The 20,603-nt window shown below is 47.7% G+C and overlaps 1 protein-coding gene across 3 annotated transcripts in view; it reads right to left on the bottom strand.

Annotated features, from left to right (window-relative positions):
- Positions 1-3,194: 3,194 nt before the first annotated feature.
- The window catches only part of TMEM108 (transmembrane protein 108), a 171,836-nt gene continuing 154,427 nt past the window's right edge, over positions 3,195-20,603 (bottom strand). For all 3 annotated transcript variants that reach the window (XM_049817056.1, XM_049817057.1, XM_049817058.1), the window contains 3 exons: positions 14,499-15,611; positions 5,020-5,174; positions 3,195-3,532 (listed from right to left, as the gene is read on the bottom strand). In XM_049817056.1, the coding sequence (XP_049673013.1) occupies positions 3,410-3,532; positions 5,020-5,174; positions 14,499-15,611 (1,391 nt within the window). In that variant the 3' untranslated portion in view covers positions 3,195-3,409. The remainder of the gene's footprint in view (positions 3,533-5,019; positions 5,175-14,498; positions 15,612-20,603) is intronic.

Genomic DNA, 20,603 nt, shown 5'->3' with positions numbered 1-20,603 from the left:
AGCGGTGTTTTCTGCGCTGGCACCCGGATGATTTCCTGCCCGTATGCCCACAGGTATCTAGATGTACTTTACAAATACATTGGCCGCTCGCACCTGTGCTTGCTCCAGGCAGAGTCTCCTGCAGCAAGACGTTACCTAAAGTTAGCAAAGCCCAAACTTTGGAGGAGCCAGCAGGGCCATGGCCGAGCCAAGCCGAGCCAGCCTTTCACTGCCGCAGAGCCTCGAACGCTCCCTCGGCCCTCCTGCAGCTTCTGGATTTCTCTGCACTTTGGCTTCACCACCCGGCCAAGGCACGTTGCCCCAAACCCAGCAGATTTTAACTAGCGACAAGCACCCTCATGTCTACCCCTGCTCAGTCGGTTTAACGTCACGTTATCATCAACTGCACTCGCTCTGTTCAACAAGGGCCCGTTTCACTTTGGCGACGAAGCGAGGCACCTGTGAACCAAAAGAAAAGGATGGAACAACCCCTGAGACTTACTGCAGGGGAGGCTGGGGGAGGGGTCCCCCTGCTCTTCTTTTTTATGTCACTTATCTTTAGCAACTAGAAATCAGGTGGGTAGTTTATAGGTACGTAAGTAGGACGCGTGTGTGGTACAGCGGGACACGTCACTATACGATGTTAGGTATAGTTCATCCTACCTACACACAGGGATGCTTCACAGCCAGGATGCCAGACTTGTTCCAGTGTAGGACTACCGTGTGCGCATCTTTGTAGGCATGCCTGTAATGTGCTGATGTTGGGCATTGCCGTAATGCGGTGTAGGTTTGTACAGGGGCGGCGGTGAGTCTTTGGTGAGATGGAATACAATCAGAAATCCCTGTCTTCCACGAGTGCCTAATCCTGGCTTGCTGGGTTTGCGGCTGGAGTTTGTTTAGCTTGGTTTTTTAAGTTCGAGAGCTGCGAGACTGCCTACGGTCAGGTCGCCATTTCTCAGTTGTGTGAAGCCTGGTAACAGTACAGTATCTCACAGCTTTGCAAATATTTTTGGCTAGTTTCTGGGCATTCTGCATTTAGATTACCAAGCAAACTGTGCTGGCTAAATGAGAGGAATCCTCCAGTATTTCTTACATTAACATTTTCAGTGTATTTGCCCTGTGTCAAATAAAAAAAAATAAAATCTGCCTTGCAAAAGCAATACCTCATACAGAAAACAAATGTAAAAATACAGACTTTTTTTGCAAAGAACTGAATTTAGGTCTCTGTAACCTCGTTCTCCCTTTCCACCTCCCTGTTGAAACAGGAGATGAAGGTCCTCAGGGGACTGCTTTTGCTCTTGGCAAGACGCTCAGGAAGTTTTTACTCTACAATCAACAAGTGATTTCCAGGAGGCCTTATTGTTTGATCACGAGGATTGGAGATATCATATTGCGTAGCGTTTATCCCATGGTGAAAAGATATATTCCCAAAGTGCCCATCCACGTCCATGCACAGCCATGTCTTCCTGCCTGCCCCAGTCACCTAGCAGGGAGGCGGTGCATGACTCTCCAATTCTGAGCAGAAAATCAAGTATCTGGAAGAGCCCCTATAACATTTCAGTTTTCTAATTTTAGGAAGCCTGTGGCCCGTGTTCAGATTTGTGCCTCGTCACAGCAGAAGTGCACGTGTGCGACACGGAGAAAGGAGGGGCGAAAATGCCTCACGTCTTGGTCTGATTCCAGCCATCATTTAGTAAAGTTGTCAGGTTGCTCTGACCAACCGCAGCCACCGGGACACTGCTGGCAGGTGGGAACAGCTGGACCAGATGTGCCGCCACTATAATTCCCTTTTCTGGTACCAGCCAAGGTTCACCTTGAACAAGGCATATGGTTAATGATGCTACGCTAACCCTGTCCTGCCTGAGCTTCCTTTCCACACAACCAAGCGATAAACCTGAGCAGCCAGTGGAACAGAGCAGCCAGCTGGAGTAGGGGGTAAACTCCCTGCTGCCTCACAGCCTCTCCCCATGAAGTCAGGAGTGAAGGTAGAAAGTAATCTACAAGGACTGATGGCCAGAGGCGGGGAGAGGATGGCCAAGACCTCAAAGGACAGAGGCCATTTCACTTGCCAAACGGTACCAAAAAGGCAGTTTGAGAAGCAAACCTGAAAACTGGTCCCACGGTAACAGTTCTGGGTTACTCAAAGAGAGAGCTTCGATTTAGGCAAAGTCATTCCATGTTCCATGTTAGCCTCTCCTTGTAACAACCTATTTTTCAATCCATCATTTAAGCTTTGCTCACCCCTACTATTCCCCTAACACTATTACAGCCTGCAATCTAGTGCTTAACTGGGTAGGACTGAAATGCCATTTTGCTCTGAAACACTGCATTTTCATTCCTAAGGGGGAAGGAAAGTCTCAGAGAGGAGAGGGGGGATATGAGGAAACTTGATTCTGTGGCACTAGCAGTCTCAGCACACAAGATAAATAAAACAGTGGGGAAGTGGAAATGTGGTCAAAGCCACAGCACTGAATTGGTGGGAGTCCCTAGTCACCAGATTTCAAGATTTCTGATAAATTCAAAGGAGGTTTCTGTTCTGTTGAAGGGGACACTACATGTCTTCTTTTGTGGCTGTTTGCTCTGCCGGAAATAATCCACGAGTCACTGGGCCAGAGCGGAGCAGCCGTGAGTCCAGCATGAACTGTGGTTAGGACATTTATGCAGGAAAAAAAGTCATTCTTGTCCTTGCTCGCATAGAACAGTTTTAGAGCTCAAACTGCAACTTGGCTCTCCTGCTGAAGTCTGGAGAAGGTCACATAAAAAAGTCATAGGGCAACATTACTACCCCATTGGGTTTATCTATGTCTTGCGCGGCCCTTGGTTCCCACTGGTGCATCAGGTTTGTTTTTCATCCCACTGTATCCCAGTCCCTCTGCTCTGCCAAGCTGGAGTCGTGCAAAGGATACAAGGCTGGCACACGAGCCGTAGGGACTGCTTCTGGCAACCGAGCTGGTCCTGTCTGATTTATATTCCAGCTTGGCAGTGTAAAGGAAAGGAATGACGAAAGTCATTTCACGGCAAGAGAAGGGACGGTCACCGAGCAGGAATGCTCATGGCCGGGCTGATGTCATGTAGGATGCAAGATGCTGTACTCAACACAGGCTACCTGCCCCCAAACCAGCCTTACCCAACATTCTTCCAGACCAAGTATATCTGGCAGCAGACTGTAAACGACAGTGAGGAAACCAGTCCATCTGACGGGTGTTTTGCTTAGAAATACTTTTATTTTATAAAGCCACAGTTTGTTCTGTAAAGTTTTACCACACTTATAAAAAAAGGGGCTGACAATTCTGAGGGAGAAAAGAAAAGCTGAAAACATTTCTTGTAATTCAGGGTTACACAAAGGTTATATTTATAATATATATATATATATTTATTTGTAATTTGGAGACAGTAGAGATGAAACTGCAATACGGGGGCAGCTGTGGGGTCAGATTTCAGAGACTTGCTCGTGCCCTACAAATAGCGTTTCTTGACAGAAGGGGTTCACGAGGACCATCCCACTGTCGCGGTAGTCGCCGTTGGCGGGGGAGCGCGGCTCGGAGAGGTGATCCTAGGAGAGAGACAGAGAAGCAGGGTGAGAACTTCACACCCCTCACCCTCCATGAGCACCCAGGGCACTCCACTGCCCTCTGCGAATGCATGTGAGGAATGGACTGCTATTTTTATCGCTTTTCCCAATCCTCCAAAAGTGTCTGAATTTGGGGGACTCCGGCTCCAGACGAGCTAAGTTCAGTGAGCTGGTTTTACCTTTCTTCAGGCAGTAGAAGCTGTGAGTGAAGAGCTCCTCTGGCAGTGAGGCAGATGCCTCCCCGGTCTGGGGACCCAGAAGTCAGATGCACCAAACTTCAGGTCCCTTAGCAGAATTTGAGGTTTCACTTTTTTTTTTTTTTTTTTTCTTTTTTCACTTCCATGATGCATTGCAACAGTTTTCTGTCTATCAGCTGGGCTTGACTCCTCAAAGATGCATTTTCAGCTGCTTTTTAAGGTCAGAAAACCACATACATGGTTCCAAGCTACCTGAGCATGCCCCAGTTCAGTCATGTTCTGATCAGGTTTAAAATGACTCAGATAACAGCTTTTGGAGACCATCCTAGATGTGAATAGGCCTGGCATTCGATTCTTGGTAAGTCTAGACTAGGTCCTGCCTTAGCTTGAGCAACCTGATGGCTGGCAAAGTGGGGTTAAGGAAGCAACTATGAGTGCTTGTCTAATCACATCTCAGAGGTTCCTTTCTAAACACTTCTTTTTTTATTTAATGAGATAAGTTAGTCAGCTAGTGGATCGGAAAACCACTTTAGCATAAACCCAAACTCTCCACCGCTTCTAGGTTTTAAACACCTTTGAACTAAACTAAATTGTTCTTTTCTATCTCTGAGGCCAGGGAATACATTTCTATCAGTAGGATCACCTGCCCGTATATGAATAATCCCATGGAACCACTCAGATCCCTTAAGTGAAGGCTGATGAGTCTGCCAAACACCACTACACACTCTCATATATTAATGTTTTGATTGCTTATATACTGGGAACACTCACCCCCGGAACTGGTATTTGAGAAGCTATAGGTGGCTCCCAAGACATAAATGCACAAAATTTCTTTGCATTATTAACTCCCGCTAGCCAACCCCCCCTTATCTGATGCTGTGTGCGACACGCACAACAGACAGATTAGAAGGACCCACTGTCAGTAACAAGCCAGCCCAAAGAGCTATCCTAAGCAGTCATGGTATGGTTACACATTGGCCGTATGCTCAAAAGGAAGAGAAACCCAGGAGCAAGTTCACCTAGAGGCGGCTAACTCCTGTGGCCGCACAGCAATATGGAACATATCTGCAATGGCTGGGAATAGGATGGCAATCTGGTTTTGCTGACATGTTTATCCCAACTTATACATGTGTAGGGGTGACTCCTTGTCAAAAAGCTGCTTCCCTGAATGTGCACAGGGATTTCAAGGCTTAACTAATATGACTTCCTCTCCCCTTCTCCCAGCACAGCTTCAGTTACAGTTTTCAGACACTAGTTCTGCAAGTGAGGTACCTCTGAAGTCTCCAGGGACTGGATCTCTCTCGGTAACTCTACAGCATGCCTGTTGAAGTAGTCCATGGTAATAGCATTATTCCAATAGCTCAGGTTGTTTTCTGGATTAGATGTCTTTTTCTTCCTCCTCATGCAGCAGACTGTCAGCAGAACTGCTGTCAATAGAAACACGTCAAAAATTTGGTTATTTCCTTTCAATAAGGACTCATCAGTACCATGGAATTTTTTTTTACGTTACTTAAGGAGAGGGCTGCTGACCTTCATTCAGACGATTCACTCTCAGTCAGATCTAGCTCTCCCCTAACAAACCCCACACAATTAAGTCAATCTGGGCCAAGCAGATGAGGCTTTAGCCTTGGCAGAATATGCGGTTTTACTTTCTTTTTGATGCGAGTTTATAATCTTCAAGATGTGGCTGCCTGGCTAATGAAAAGCCTTGGTGTTGTAACTGATGGGATTTTAATACCTAAGGGGGGATTTATAGACTCTCTCGGACAGAGGGCACTCCGCAGGGACTGCGAAGGATGCCTCTGCGCAGATCTTTTCTGCTTCCAGCGTGTTCAGACGCTGCAGCGGTGAGCACATTAACAAATGAGTAGTGAGAGACACCCGCCCTAGGCTCAAATACCAAATTCAGAAATGCATGTAGTCGCACGACTTCAATACCAAGAGCTTCTGCCCTGAAGTGCCACCGATCCCTGCCCCTCACATTCATCACTTGGCTTTGGGATACTTTGTGACCATGCCCCAAAACATCAGTGACCAGCACGGGGAACAGATGGGCTCCTGAGCAGAATGAGACAGCGGTGAGGTGGCGTGGAGATCCCCACCGGCCCCTGTCTTGCCTAGCTTAAGCTTCCAGGGTAGCACAAACCCCAGATCTGGGGCTCTCCTGCCTGTCTCCATCAGCTGTATCAGGATGTGGGATCTACTGATAAGCGCAATCCGTTCCCCACCCTTGCCTCGGCATTGGTGGTGTCTGAGCCTGGCTTTTTTTTCGTATCTGCGGAGCACGCTTAAGCTGCTGCAGTCTGAAATATTTCAGCTTAAAGTAGAGCAGATCGGCAAGAGAGAAGGGACCAGCAAGTGAAGTTTGTCGGTACAATTGTCTGTCCGGTCTCACGCCGCAGGCACCCCCCTGACCACAGCGATGCCAGGATAACGCTCCCCCAGCGGGTGGGCTATTTTCTGGAATAGCTTTTGGTTTAGTCATTTCTGTTGCAATTCAGATGGGTAATCTTGGCAATTTTACGAAAGCCAGGCAAACCCAGAGTAACGAACTTACTGCTCCCACTGGTCCTTGCTCAGGCAGAACCCGAGGCGCGTACAAGGGTTTCTTCAGAGGAGGAACGCATAAGCTCTGTGTGCGTATCTTACACCTGCGGAATTAATTGACCAGTGGTGCTTGTAATCTACCCAATTTATTCAGACAGGTAGCTGGACATGTGCTTACTTTGATTTGTACCTGTGAAATAGGGAATGCCCTGTTGTAAATTCACTCCGTTATTTCTAAACCCCTCATGATAGAAGAGAGAAAATATTCATGAAGCAGAAAAATATATTATTTTCTCAGCTACAGCCAAAATTATTCATTAGAATTATAGCCCAGAGGAAAGAAAAGACTGCTTTGTATGTTTTGACAAACATTGCAGCTACCCATATGCCGTGGGTCTAATTCCCTATACCCCATCTACTCACACAAAATGGCAATACAAAAGTGGAAGGCTAGAGCTCTATTTAAAACAAAAGAATAAGATACTAAGGAAAAAAAATTAATGGCTTTGAGTTCAGGCAGTTTATGTCTCATTCAAAGTGAAAGGTGAGCTTATTGCTATAAATCTTCTTCCGAAACTAATGGAAAAATCTCCCGCGCTGTTCCTGCATGTTTCAGAAAAGCAGGTCGTAATTGAACTTACTATTACCTTTGACTCGTTCTGCTTCAGTCTTTCAATCACCGAGAACTTAATTTGCTGACAGCCTGACTCCTGCTGCTGCGTCCTGCAGGGTGCACCCCCCCCCCCCCCCCCAACCCGCAGGGGCCACCAGGACTGCTCTCCCTGCTCAGGGAAATGCCCATCCTCCTGAAGGGCTGCGTCTTTGCTCCCTACTCCGCTGCTACCCTCTCCATGTCCCAGCCCAGCCTGCAGCCTCCTTAAGATTAGGAAGTGAAGCAGGACCTACATTTCCTCCTCCCCACTGCTGGCGAGAGCCAACAGACCTTGGAGCTTTTCGGTACTCCAGCAACAAGTGCTCCCTAAGGCACAGAGAGTTTTTGAAGGTGCCTGAGGATATAAGAGCCCCAGTAAAGCCAACTCTATCGTTGTGCACATATTTTGAAAGCCTGAGGTTTTACGGCTTATAAAATGTTGTGGCTGCCGACAGAGAAGTATCGGATTTGGGTTTGGGGGGCTGAAAGCCAGTGACACCAAGTTAAGAGAGATCTCTGCTTCTTCCAGCAGGAAATGGCCTTGCCATGTGCCGATATGGTTGCTGCACAGCAATAATGCTTTCTCCCTTAATTACACCCCTGGCCTGCAACCTTAGTGCACGCACAAGCAACTGGATGGAAGACTGTGGAAAACAGGTTACTGAGCTTCCTGGAATATAACATACTTTAGCAGAAGGCTGTCTACCTAAGTTGCCCCAATTCAAAGTAGAGGAGACCTGTTTTAAGAGGGAGAGAGAGGACAGCAGGGTTGGAATGGGGCTATTCCCTCTCTTCATCTCGCATTAACTACCCTTCTGGGGTGTACTTCAGTGAAATTAATGTAGCTAACATAGGACCACTCACTAGGAACAGGGTGCAGCTTTACTGATATTCTTAGATACCTATTTGCTCCCATGCTTAGAATTATGTGTATTACAGAAAAAACTCTTTCCAGACAGACAGTTCCAATGGCCAGCAAAGACATATTAAGTGTGTGAAACACATAGAGGGCAGAGATGGTTTGGAAGGAAGAAATAGCAATAATAACAACAACAGTAGCTGCAATACACTGCTTACCTTTCCTGGTATATTGTGTGATATCCTCATAAGGACGAGAAACCGCTGCTGTTCCGTGCTGCCATGTACCACCTCTGTTTCAGAGCTGGCCAACACTCTGGGCAGAAAAAGGACTAACTTTTCTCTGGTTTTCAAGCACTCACCTGGATGCTTTCTGGGAGTCAGAAAAGCTGAACTGACTTTTCCTTTTGCCTGCTCCACGTTAAAGTCAATAGCGAGTGCCACGAGAGGGACACTTCAGTGTTGTCCCCGTGTGTCCTGGTTTCAGCTGGGATAGAGTTAAGTTTCTTCCTAGTAGCTGGTACAGTGCTATGTTTTGAGTTCAGCATGTGAAGAATGTTGATAACACACTGATGTTTTCAGTTGTTGCTCAGTAGTGTTTAGACTAAAGTCAAGGATTTTTCAGCTTCTCATGCCCAGCCAGGGCACAAGAAGTTGGCACAGGACACAGCCAGGGCACCTGACCCAAACTGGCCAACGGTGTATTCCATACCATGGGACGTCCCATCTAGTTTAGGAACTGGGAAGTGGGGGCGGGGAATCGCCGCTCGAGGACTGGTGGGGTGTCGGTCGGCGGGTGGTGAGCAATTGCCCTGCGCATCATTTGTACATTCCAGTGCTTTTATTACTACTGTTGTAATTTTATTAGTGTTATCATCATCATTATTAGTTTCTTCTTTTCTGTTCTATTAAACCGTTCTTATCTCAACCCAGGAGTTTTACCTTTTTTTTTCCCGATTTCCTCCCCCATCCCACTGGATGGGGGAAGTGAGTGAGCGGCTGCGTGGTGCTTAGCTGCTGGCTGGGGTCAAACCAAGACACCGTGTCAGCCTGAAGCTCCCCGCTCAGAGGTGATGACACAAGTTAGGAAATACCAGGGGGGTCTGCAATTTTGTGGATGCTGGAGGTGCAGGGAGTTCAGAAGCATTTCTAACCCTCACCCTTTGACCTGCTGCTAGTCTGGAGGGAGAAAAGTCAACCTGCACATTCAGGGTCTAAGAGCTGCTGCTGACGAGCTCCGGCTCTGACACTGGCCTCTCTCTCTGGCCCTGAGGCAAATTACATCTGCATTATCTGTCCCCCTGCCCAAGAAACAGGACATAATACATCCGACAAACGGGAGAAATGAGATTCTCACAGATTTATAGGTTTCTAGGCTGGTGGGAACATGTACAGCTCACCTGCTCAACACCCGGACACCAGGAGACTTCCATCTGTTAACTTAACCATAAGCTGTGTTTAAGGTACAGCACATCTCACAGGAAAATACCCACCCCTTATTGTCTAAATAACCTCCAGCTTTATCCGCCACTTCCTCAATCTCCTTTTGCCTTTTTTATTAAAAGCGTCCACTACGCTATCAGAAATGTCCCCCATATATGTGGGCTTCAGCCTCTTCTTGGACTACATGATGACACAAGTGGAGTTATGTTGCATTTCTCAGCTCTTAAATCATTCGCATGGCTCTTTTCTAATCTTCCAATCTTTTTTTTAAAACATAAACCACCAGGATTACACACCATATCCAATACTGGCCTCATAAACGCAGTGTAATGAGATCATACCGACTCCCTGCAGTTTCCTGATAGTCTTCTGTCTTTTCTTTTAACTCACTTAAATATTTTAGCAATCTTATATAGCTGCATACCCCCTTCCCTCATTCTCCAGCTCCCACATAAAACACAGTGTTAACACCTGAATGTTGCACGCACTTAAAAGTCAGGAGATACTCACACCGAAGGATGTTAATTTACTTCTCCCTGTGCCTGCAGATCATAATATAAACTAAGTTTCTGCAGAACCCTTGCCTCAATGACTAAAATAGTGGTTTTTCTGTATTTCTTTCAATTTCCCTCATCTGCTGTGGCCATCTATAGTAGTACAGCCTTAGCTGTAATACAGGTATCACGATGGGTTTGGTTACTGACCACAGCTGCTTACATCTGGAGATGGGAGGCTCTCCTCCAGCTCAGCCTGCGCTCACACCTGGGGATTAGACTCAGGGCTTGTGATCTCTCTCGCTTCAGACCGGGAAGCAAACGTTCGTAGGTTTTGCGATGGAGAAAGTGGGCGAAATGATAATTTTGGAACGCGTCCCAGTGCATGAAATGTGAGCTAAGTGGGGTTAGGTCCAAGGCAATTCTTCATATATTCTTTGAGTTCTGCTGATGCCTGCGTTCGGAGGCTCAGCCTTCCTCTTGCGTTTTCCCATGTCAGCAGAACTGACTGACTGAATTGACTTCTGCGCATCTGATTTGCAAGTTTCTGTTCTTCAACGGTTTATCGTGTCATTCTGTAATTACAGAGATGTAAGTACTGGGAGCCCAAGGACCGGGACGGTGGGTTTTAAAATGAGTTCATATTGTGTCTTTTTCTGCATTGCAGAGACAGGCACCCACACACGTACAAATGCACGTGCACAAAAATGTTCAAGGCTGCCTGAAGGACACTGCAAAAACAACTCAAACTGTGACATGCAGAAAATACTGATAACAGTGTTATATATGACTTTGCTTTTCTGGGAATGCAATGATACAGAATCCTTCATTTTTGCAGCCCTCAAACGGCGCTAGCAACACTAGCCCCGTTATTTATACCACGAAACTGAGGTACCAAAAGGTGAAATGATTTCCCCAGGTTCATGCACCAGACGTGGCTTGCGCATTCCTATTCAAAGCATTACTTTTCTGGCTAGCTTTTTAAGGGATTTCAGCGGGACTCAGAAACCTATGCATCCTTAACGAAATACGTACTGTAAGGACGGGGAGCTAAATCCCACCCCTTATTTCAGCAGGCGAGCTCCCGAGGCCCAGGTCTTCAGGCTAGCGCTATAGCCACCGAGCCGTGCCACCAGCACGGCCGGTGGGACCTGCCGGTCCTCGGTGGGGCTCAGCTGCCAGGGCACAGCGATGCTGAACAAACCTGCTGCTGCTGCCTGCTCTTGGCTGCAAATCCCCACGGCAGGGACGGGCCAGCGAGGAGCCCCGGCAGGGTCTTTCCCCTGTGAGAAGGGCAACGTCCCAGGCACTTCTTCCAGTGGGGCGAGGAGCCAAGGGCTCCCATGGTCACTCTCTAGCAGGGTCACCTCCCCTGCTATGGCAGTTAGAATGCCCACAGGTTTTCGTTTAACAGGTGCCTGTCAATAAAAGGTGTGACTGCGAGCAGCGCGTGGGGCCTCGTCTCGGAGAGGGACAGTTGTGTCTCTCTGCAGCATTGTGGCGCGTTTTCCCTTCCGAGGATTTCGGGCAGCGCAAGCTGTGCCCAGAAGGCCCCTGGGAAGGCAGGCTTTTCCAGCCTCCTGGCCGCCCCTCGCACAGGGGAGGGAGCCTGGCGAAAGGCACAAGGGCTCCCGGCAGAGGAGGGATGTGCTGGCCACCGCGTGCCTCGGCAAGGGCTCTGGAAACAGCCCGGAGGTCAGCGAGCTGGCTCAGGGGCACTCATTAGCAGGAGAAGGAAGTGGAGTTAATTAGATTCCTGCGGCTCTGCAAGCATCCCCAGGCGCCGGCTGCCTCTCCTCACCTCCTTCCACTTCTTTCTGGGGTGTGTTGGTAACTTCCCTGCCTCGGGGCTGCCTCTGCCCCTGGTGCAGGGCCTCAGCCTTTCTCGCAGGTGCCTCAGCAGTAGCTCAGGGCTTGCTGTTGCCCCTCGGCGGGTCTGGCCAGCAGCCCTGAAGGTGCCAGCCTGAGCACAGAGCCGCCAGCCCGCAGCTCGGGGGCAGCAATAACCTCCCATGATAGGAATCCTCAGTGACTTTCTCCGTGGCTTGTTCCCTCCTAAGGCAGCTCAGATATTTAAGAGCATGGGGCTGAGTCTCGATATCTGAGACACCTCCGCCTTTCAGCACCCCAAAGCAGGAGCAGGACAGTGTTTTCTCAGTCCATGCCCACAACAGCTGTGAGAGCCTCTCACTGAAAGCATTTTCTCTCCTTGAAGTTGAAATGAAATCCAAACGGCCATACTCTTCATCCGCCTCTTGGCATCAGCCTCCTCTAGACCAGAAGTGACGAGCAAATAAATGCCAGTGTGGGGCCTCCTGTCCTCAGCTGCAGGCGCCTGTGCCCGGGAGGTGGCGACAGTCCCCTTCGCACATCCCACACCCTCCATCCCATACCGCACCACCCTCCAGCCCACACCGCACGCTGTACATCCCACACCGCACACCGGCGCCCAAAGACACGGATGCCCGAGAGTCAGGAAATGAAGTGCCCCTCTGGTGTGCAGCACAGAGAGCAGCCAAGACTGATACATGTGCATCAGGGTAAAAGTGCTTTAGGTTGTTATAACTTGTTTTTCTTCTCCTATGGGAATAACCTATGCCTGTACAACAGCACTAATATGGCATAGTTTAAACAGCATCACATCTGGGGGAAAGCAATTCCCTAGGCACTTCAGCCAGATTAAAAAAAAAATAATAATCCCATTTAAATGCCTGCCTAGCATTCACTTCAACTCTCAAATACATCTGAAGATCTCCAGATTTTAAAAGGAGAGTCCCACTGAAGACCATCCTCAGAAATCTGGACCTGAAAGCAGGACTTAAATATTTGAATCTTTTAAACGCTCAGTGGTATTAGAGGTGGTATAGATAATTCTCAAAATAACTTTTGCCTTTTTAAAAAATGTAGCTTACAAATACCAGAAACAGAACAGGCACAGTCGTACGAACACATATTGTTATGGCACACGCTAAGAAGAAAAGTTTAAACACCCCTATTAAATGAATAGTGGGTTCTACATTCTGCCAACAGACTCTTCATATTATTATTATTATTATTAAAAATAGTAACAACTATCATTAGTTATTAGCTCATATATGGCAAACTGCAGGCAGAGACATACACCAGTTTACGCACTGGTTGTGCTTCCTGTGCTTGTGTTGTATGGTATTATATCCTGTGTTTTGTATTTGGACACTTTCTATCCAGATCAGCTTGCATTCTGAATATCGGCCCAAAACATAAGGCTGATTGATAGACAAAGCACCAAATATTGCTGCTTCTCATCATGTCCTTGCTATATCCCACCTCTCGCAGAAGTATATACGCACACTTCCGCTTTGGTTTCTCTTTATTTTGATTGTCCATCTTTTACGTTTAAGTTTTGTTCTCACTTGTGGTTTTAACCACAACATAGGCAACAGCAGAACCGATGGTCCCAGAGGTACAAGTCTAAAGGCTGTGCTGAGCCAATGCAATAATTTGCAGCTGCTGAAAGGTTTAGTGCTGCTCCCTCTCCAGGTGTGAATTCCTGCAGCCTCATCCGCTCCAGGTCTCGTGCTCATCTGACCCTGCGGGGACCTGGTTGAGCTTGCTGGGTGGACAGAAAGTACCAACGAGCAAAGTGAGTATTTTTTGGCTACGTTAGGAATCTGAAAGCGTCTCGGGGAGGTGTCAGGTCAGGCCCAGGCAGAAGGAGAGGGGCAGGATAAGGGGGCTGCGCCTCAGAGAGGGCAGAACTGTCCTTTTGGGCAGGTGTAAGCTGTGTGTGAGGCTGGCTCGGTCAGCTCATCTAGCCTTGTCCTCAGTACAGCTCGTAGCTGTAAATAACAGCTATAATACTCAATATTGTTGGCTGCTACCCTTTTATGCTTCCTCAGACAGCAAAGGCTGGGAAATGTTCGGTTTTGTTTCACTTCAGACAGATCAGCATAATCACACCCCCCAACAGTGAAGCCCCAGAGAATACGTTGTCCCACCTTGCTGATATAACCCAGCTAAGCAGGGGACAACCTGGCATCCACTCACAAGCTTTCTCATAATTTCTCATGTGTTTTTTGTAACCGAGTCAAATGACAAGACCCTAAGCCAGCGCTGGGAACCCAGCCTGCCCTGGTCCTGCAGGTGGCTGACTCCGGAGCAGTGTCCAAAGGCCAGGATTTCAAACTCTTCCTGCTCCCTCGGCAGCTGCAAAGTTGGAATTAAAATAGAGGAAACCAGCACTTTGGTTATAAGACTTTAAAATCCGATAGTTCACAAACTGCCTGCAATGAAATATTTTATTGTGCTGGAAAACTGTTGTTTCCTAAGGTATTAGTCATTACAAGTGTCATTAATCCCTTGAGTTAGCAGCGGGCTTTTTAAATCCAATTCCAGGGCAACGTATAGCAGTTCCTAGATTAAAGACTTGTACAATGTTTGGTCACCAGCTTAAACGCCTTGAAGTAAAGCTGCTTCACCTTCTAGAGGTGTTCAGCCCTGTGTTATGCCCTCAAATGGAGGGTCCCAAAAGACTAGTGATCACTTAGAAAAGTGATTTCTAATAGCAACAGGACAAGTACGCTTTGAATATAAACATTTTAGCTCTGCATTTTGAAGCTAAGCACTTTGGTCAGCAAATGTGATCTCTGTCTAGCGATTGCTTCTCACCCATCTCAAGCCGCCCTGCCTCTGTTAGCTCTCCACCTGGTTCTTGAATCACGGGCTGAAATCTGAATTTTAAGGAAAGAGAAAGCAAAATAAAGCAGCAATTAACTTACAACATGAGGATATAGGTACGCTGATAGCCAGAATGATCCAGGCAATGTCCATCTTGCTGAGACAGATGGTTGCTCTGTGCTGGGGTTTGTCTCCTTCGGTGACATGGGAGATGTTTCCTTGCACCCCGGGTTTCCAGGTGCCGGCAGGAACCAGTCTGTTCAGGAAGTTCCCAGTGGCCGTGGAGCCAGCTGTGGAAATGGAGCTGGACAACCTCGTGGCAGGTGCTGAGGAGAGAGCACTGCCCAGCGAGGTCGCATTAGTCACCGCGCCGTGCTGCGTTGGAGCGGGTCCCTCGGGGTCTCCCGCTGCCGGGGAGGAGACGCTGACGTCGAAACTGGTCTGAACCGAGTGACCCGCTGCTGCTGTTGCAGATCCAGGGCCAGCAAACAGAGGGACATTTGTACTGAGATTCAAGGTTACCCAAGAGTTGTTTTTGCTCAGCATATCCCATACGCCGTAGCGGGTGGGTTTAAAAGGCACCGACACCGCTTCAGGTTCAGTTGATGGTCCAGCAGTTGTGGTGGCAAAATCTGCCTCCTGCACCACTAGCTCGGCCCCGTCCCCTCGCTCCGCTTCCCTAAGGCTTCCCGAGGCGTTGCGGTGGGCAGAAGGGTCTGAGTGTGTAGTTCTTGCCAGCCCTGTGCCATTCGGATCGCTGGATGCTGCGGTCTGGGACTGAAACGGGTGGTCTGTGAAAGGGCTTCTCAGGGTAGGGAAGGGAGAGTGCAGGGTTGTCTTTAGGTAAGGCTCTGAGGACTCTGTGAAGTTGCCTTTGAAAACCTGGAATATTTTCCCCTTGGGGCGAGTCTGTCCCGAGTACAAAGCACTCTGGTTGTATAAATGATACGTTTCCTTTTCGCCGACGTGAGGGCCGCTCGCTTGCTTCTGCCCGGCGGAAGGGGCTTTCTCCGCCAGGCTGACGGGATGGGGAACGGTGCGAGCAGAGGTGGGAAGGGGCTCTGCCACGTGGCGGTCTTTGTGGCGAGGTGTTGTTCCCATGGCTGTGACAGTGGTAGTGTCCATCGGGAAGCCCTGAGAGGAGGAGACAGTGGGAGACAGTACCTGAACAGAAAACACCAGCTCTTCCGTCAGTGCCAAGATCAGTAGAACACCTGGAGGGAAAAAAACACAGAGAGAGGGTGAGACACCAGGGAGGGACCAGCGGACAGGGAACGGCACAGCTTGCGCATCTGGCAGGAAGGAATACCTTCCATGTTCTGCAGAAGGACAGAAGAGTTAGAATCCAACTTTGTCGGCTTCTCTGGGAAAGTAGGAAGAGAAAGGAAAACCTGCCGGGGCTGCAGTGGCTCTGTGGCTGTGGGAGCAGTGAGGTGGGAATGGGAAGGTTGCAGGGAATCTCTGTGGCAAAGGGAGAGAGGAGGATGCAGTACGGACTCAGGAGAGTGCTTTAAAGTGCCATAGGCAGGTGATTTCCCTGCAGAAGCTACAAAGCATTCTACTCTTTAGGAGTAGAAACAAAAGACGTTTTCATTTTTGTTTTTGCCAGGAGGCCTCCAGATGAATGTCTGCATCATTATGGGGAACCTTAGTCCACTCATTCTTTTGGCTGCAAAATCCTAAGTTTTGGCTGCCCCCAGTCTTGGATGCCCTTAAGCAATCTGTTTTTTGAGAGAGCAGCTGCTTAGCCCTTGCTGAAAATTAGGTCAAGAAGAGGTGTCTGATGAGAGGGCTTCCTGAGTGATATATGCTGTCCTTTACTTAGCAACTTCAGAAAAATCTAGTCACTTATTTTAGAGTATGAGATGTGGAAAATCTCCAAATGTTAAAAATAAACAGGAAAACAGAGCTATCACAGCCATTTTAAAAAGCCATATGATTATTAGGGGACTGACTCAATCCAACACAATTGCCCTTCGCACCCATATACAAATGTTTGGTTGTAACCTGTTCTGTGCTCGCATGTGCTGTGGGATTGAATTGCGTGAAATTTGCCTCCCGCCACCCTCCGTAGTGCACATCATTTCACGAGGTGCCAGATTCACACTGCTAGGAACATCAGTTCTTCCATTTATTCCTAGTCCAGATAATGGCCGTGGGCAGCTGCAGTAGCATAAGCCTCCCCGGGATGCAGGGCTAATACACCGTGAGTTAGCGTGACCTGCAGGGACCACATCAATCACACGTCACCATTTCCATATGTTGAAGCTGTTGAGCGTAATGTGGATCTCTGCCCACTAGGAAGCACACGGCATAAATCCATTTTGCACCGTCCACTGCGCATCGTCAGATGGCACCATTAGCACTGTGCTAGTGTGAATTTCAGCCAGCAGTGTCAAGGTGAAAAATGTTGTCACAGTCTTAACTAATCAGGGAGACAAGTTCGTCAAAGCCACAGGACTCCAAACTGGGTAATGATCGCCTTCCAGCCAAGACTGTGGAGTACCGTCCTGCCCCCTTCTCCACCCTTCCCAGGCTTGCCAGCTTTCTCCATGAGCATTGTCAAGCCATTTAGTTCTACCCAACTTGGGAATATCTGTTACGGGCACCAGCAGAAAAGGAAGACAGGGCCTTGGGAAAATGAAAGAAGGTCTCTGATTAGGTGTCCACCACAGGGCCCTAGGGCTCTGTTGCACACTGGGCAGATGCAAATGCCACGGAATTCGTTTATTCTGAATCCTGTGCATCATTCACAACCATTTGGAAGCAGTGCAATACATGTAGCAAAAACTCACCAAAGGAGCAGCATCTATTACTCTTACCCAGCTAAATACTCTACTTTGATCACTAACAATAATTTCTGAACCAGAACAGTGCAGAGCTCTGCAACCAACAAAATTCACCTCATCTTGCCCCCAGCAGCCTCCTGTTACTTCGTGGAGTATCCAGAAGATGAAAACACTGACTGGCTAACATAGTAAGAGCCAATTACAAGCAATGCACTTTCCACTGCTTGATGCTAAAATTAGCTCATTTTTTTGTTAATTTCTGAAATAACTATCTCTGCCAAATAAACCATCTTTTGGGGTACTGCTTCCCAGTTCCTAGCCAGCCGCAGACAATATGCTCTTAGCAGAACACCTAGTCAAAGGAAAAACATATTCCTTACAGTGAGATGCAGCCAGGAAAGCAGATCATGCCATACTTGTGGAGCATCACTCTTGGAAATGAAAGGCAGGACTTATCTTCACATTTGTGGCAGCACTTATTCTGAGGTCAAGGTCAAAGCAGATATTCTAGCGTCCATATGGCTAATATTTCATGCCAAGACAAGTTGCTGCCACAGAACAAATTCAAAGAGGAAAGGATGATGATTTAGTTTGGATTTGGTGTGTGGAGATAATGTTTCAGGAAACTTCAGGCCTGCTGTTCTGAGCACACAAGATAAAGTGCATTGGCAGATCCTATGAGATACTAGATTGTAACGATTGCAATGCCTGCTAAAATTTTTGGACGTTCTTTGTGTAACTACTTTCTCTCACACCTCATGCGCAGAAAAACATCTCTAGTGGGTTAATGTTTTTCTCCAGGATATTTCTTAAGGAATAAGGAAGTTGTCAGCTTTTCTGCATATTGTGCCCTGGGGTTAGAAACCCTGATCTCTGGCTAAAAACCTACCTAATATCCGTCTCCACTTCTTGAAATACTGATAAATCAGAAGCTTGCTGCTGTAAAGATTTATAATCTCTCTGGGGCAGTCTGTTCTGGTAGCAGGTCACCCCACATCAGGCACGGGAAGCCAGATGCATTTACCTAGTACCTTTAGGTGGCTTGTAAAGTATGAATAATTATTCAAAGGAAAGGAATACTACATCAGAAGTAATTTATCTGACAATAAACAATAACCCTCATGACATTTGGCTGTCTGAGGCTGTGGTAGTCAGGTTTTGCTCATCTGCTAGACTCCCTTTAACAGCCCCTGCAGAGCCACCGTAGCCCCATAAGCTACAGCTGGTTGAATGGACCACAGTAACTCCTTCAGTGACAACCAGAGCTAATCTGTGCCCCTAACTACTGAAACAAATATTCAGCTTAGTAGCTCATTGTAAAAAATAGCCAGTGCTGTACATTTAGGGAGAACCAGCTGATAATAAGGACTTCACAGTGGGCTTTGCTGGCCCTTTTAAGTAGAATTAATTGGCTTTATAATTGACCAACAGCCAACTGGAAAGCAAAAGTAAAGCTGGAATCAGTATTTTCAGATGTTCTGCATCATCGCCTAAGCATGCTCTGGCTGGATTTGTGGTCATCTGATTGCCCAGAGCTCCCGCTTACTTTTCTATCACTTGAGAATATGCAAGATCTTACAAAGTGGGACTCATACTGATGTCCCTGATATTAGACTGCTCTGTTTGGCAACTTTAGCTTAAGCCTAGGAAAATGATATTCTGAATTTCTCTACTAAGGCGCAGGAGTCATTTGTCACAGAAATGGACTTAACCAACTCCTTCAAATTTCTTCTGTTCCCAACCTCTGTCTCTGCTTCACAAATGCACCCGCACTGAGAAAAGGGCCACGGTGGGTACGATGCCAATCGTCCCCCAGGGCCTCAGCTTACCCTCAATCAGACTACCACTGAAAGGAAACCTTCTGGTTGCTATCAAGTTGTCACGGCCAAAGTTTTGATATCCCAGGTGAGATGGTACATAGCAGATGCTCTTGGTCAGTTCAAAGCACAGTCCTGCAGCTCTTTGCCAAAATCCTTCAGTTTTGGCTGCCTAAGACTCTTTACGACTGATCTTACTTTGGGCATGAGCCCTCTGGGGTAAGGACTGGCAGTCCTTACTATCTGCTGGCATAAAAGCACATTATAGCAAATAATAATAATCAATTAAATGTTCACAGGTCAGTTCACACCATTAAGTTTTTCCATAAGGGGCCATTTCTAAGGTGTAGGAGCTCATGCTTAGAAGGGGTCAAACTGGTTGGACTTTTAAATGCTGTGTGTCTAATTCCCAATTTTGGAGTCTAATTTTATGACTACATTAAAACCATTCAACCCTAATGAGAAGGCTGACCTGACATCTCTGTGGCATTAACTGTGTCATCCTGTGGTCCCGTGTAGTGCAGCAAGAAGGGAATATTAAGGGCAAAATGAATTAACTCAAGGATGAAGCACGGCAGAGTGACAGCGGAGTGTACGCAGAGGGCGCCGATGTGCATTTAGCCATAAAAACTCCTTCCTGACAACATGGTGCGATGGCTCAAATCTCAACAGGATCTCCCTGCAGTGATTCTTCCCATTGTACACTCACATGAGAAGTCTAGAAAGAGTGTGTACAGTTGTGTACGTGAAGAAAATGAAGGAGTTCCTTTACAGCAATGTTTTAAAAGACTGCGGTTGATGTCCTCAGTGAGTCTCAGAAAAGTCTGGGATTAGGAATATTTTGCTTTCCCAGACTATGAGATCCTCTGGGAACGTCCTCACGACCCTCTTATTTGCATGCAGGAGGCAGAACTGCCGCTCTCCAAACCAGAAAAACAAAGGGATTGAGGGCCCAGCAGCTGACGTTCTTTGACTGTTTTATCCCAGGACCTTGGGACCCCCTGCTAGGAGCCAGGGTCCCGGCAGAGGACTACATGAAAAGGCTTCATTTAGGAGCTAATGCTGCCTGCTGCTGCACGGGACACTTCATGAGCACTTCGAGAACAGCCTTTTTGCATGACATGGCAGAGCAGGCATGTGGCTGTCGAGTCAGCTCACGCGTTCAGCCTCCCTGGGGCACCCCCTTTAAACAACACAAACTTACGTAACTTCTGATCTAAAGCCCGTGGAAAGGTTCCCAATGACTTTAGCGGGCTTTGGACCAAGTCCTAATTGCCAGAGATACAGTGGAAACTTTTGAGCTGCACATTCACGTTCTCTGCAGCAAATGCATAGGCACAACGAGCTCAGTCTAGCGTTTGACCCCTTCTGGCCTCTACTACCTCGGACCTTGCAGCAAGACAAACAGAGCTGCCCTGAGCAGTACTTGGCAAACAAACACTTTTGCTCTAGGAAGCCAGGAAGAGCTTTTTGTGCAGAGGCCTACTGCTGGACTCATTGTTTCAGACTGCCATGGGCAGGGGAAGCAAAGGGAGCGTCCTACAAAGCACCCCTTATCTACAGACCCAGGACTTGGGTGCACATGAGCACTGTACGTGAT

Source organism: Accipiter gentilis, chromosome 14 (assembly GCF_929443795.1).
Source record: "Accipiter gentilis chromosome 14, bAccGen1.1, whole genome shotgun sequence".
NCBI lineage: Eukaryota > Metazoa > Chordata > Aves > Accipitriformes > Accipitridae > Astur > Astur gentilis.
The sequence above is the reverse complement of the archived record's forward strand: the minus strand, read 5'-3'. Positions and strand labels throughout refer to the sequence as shown.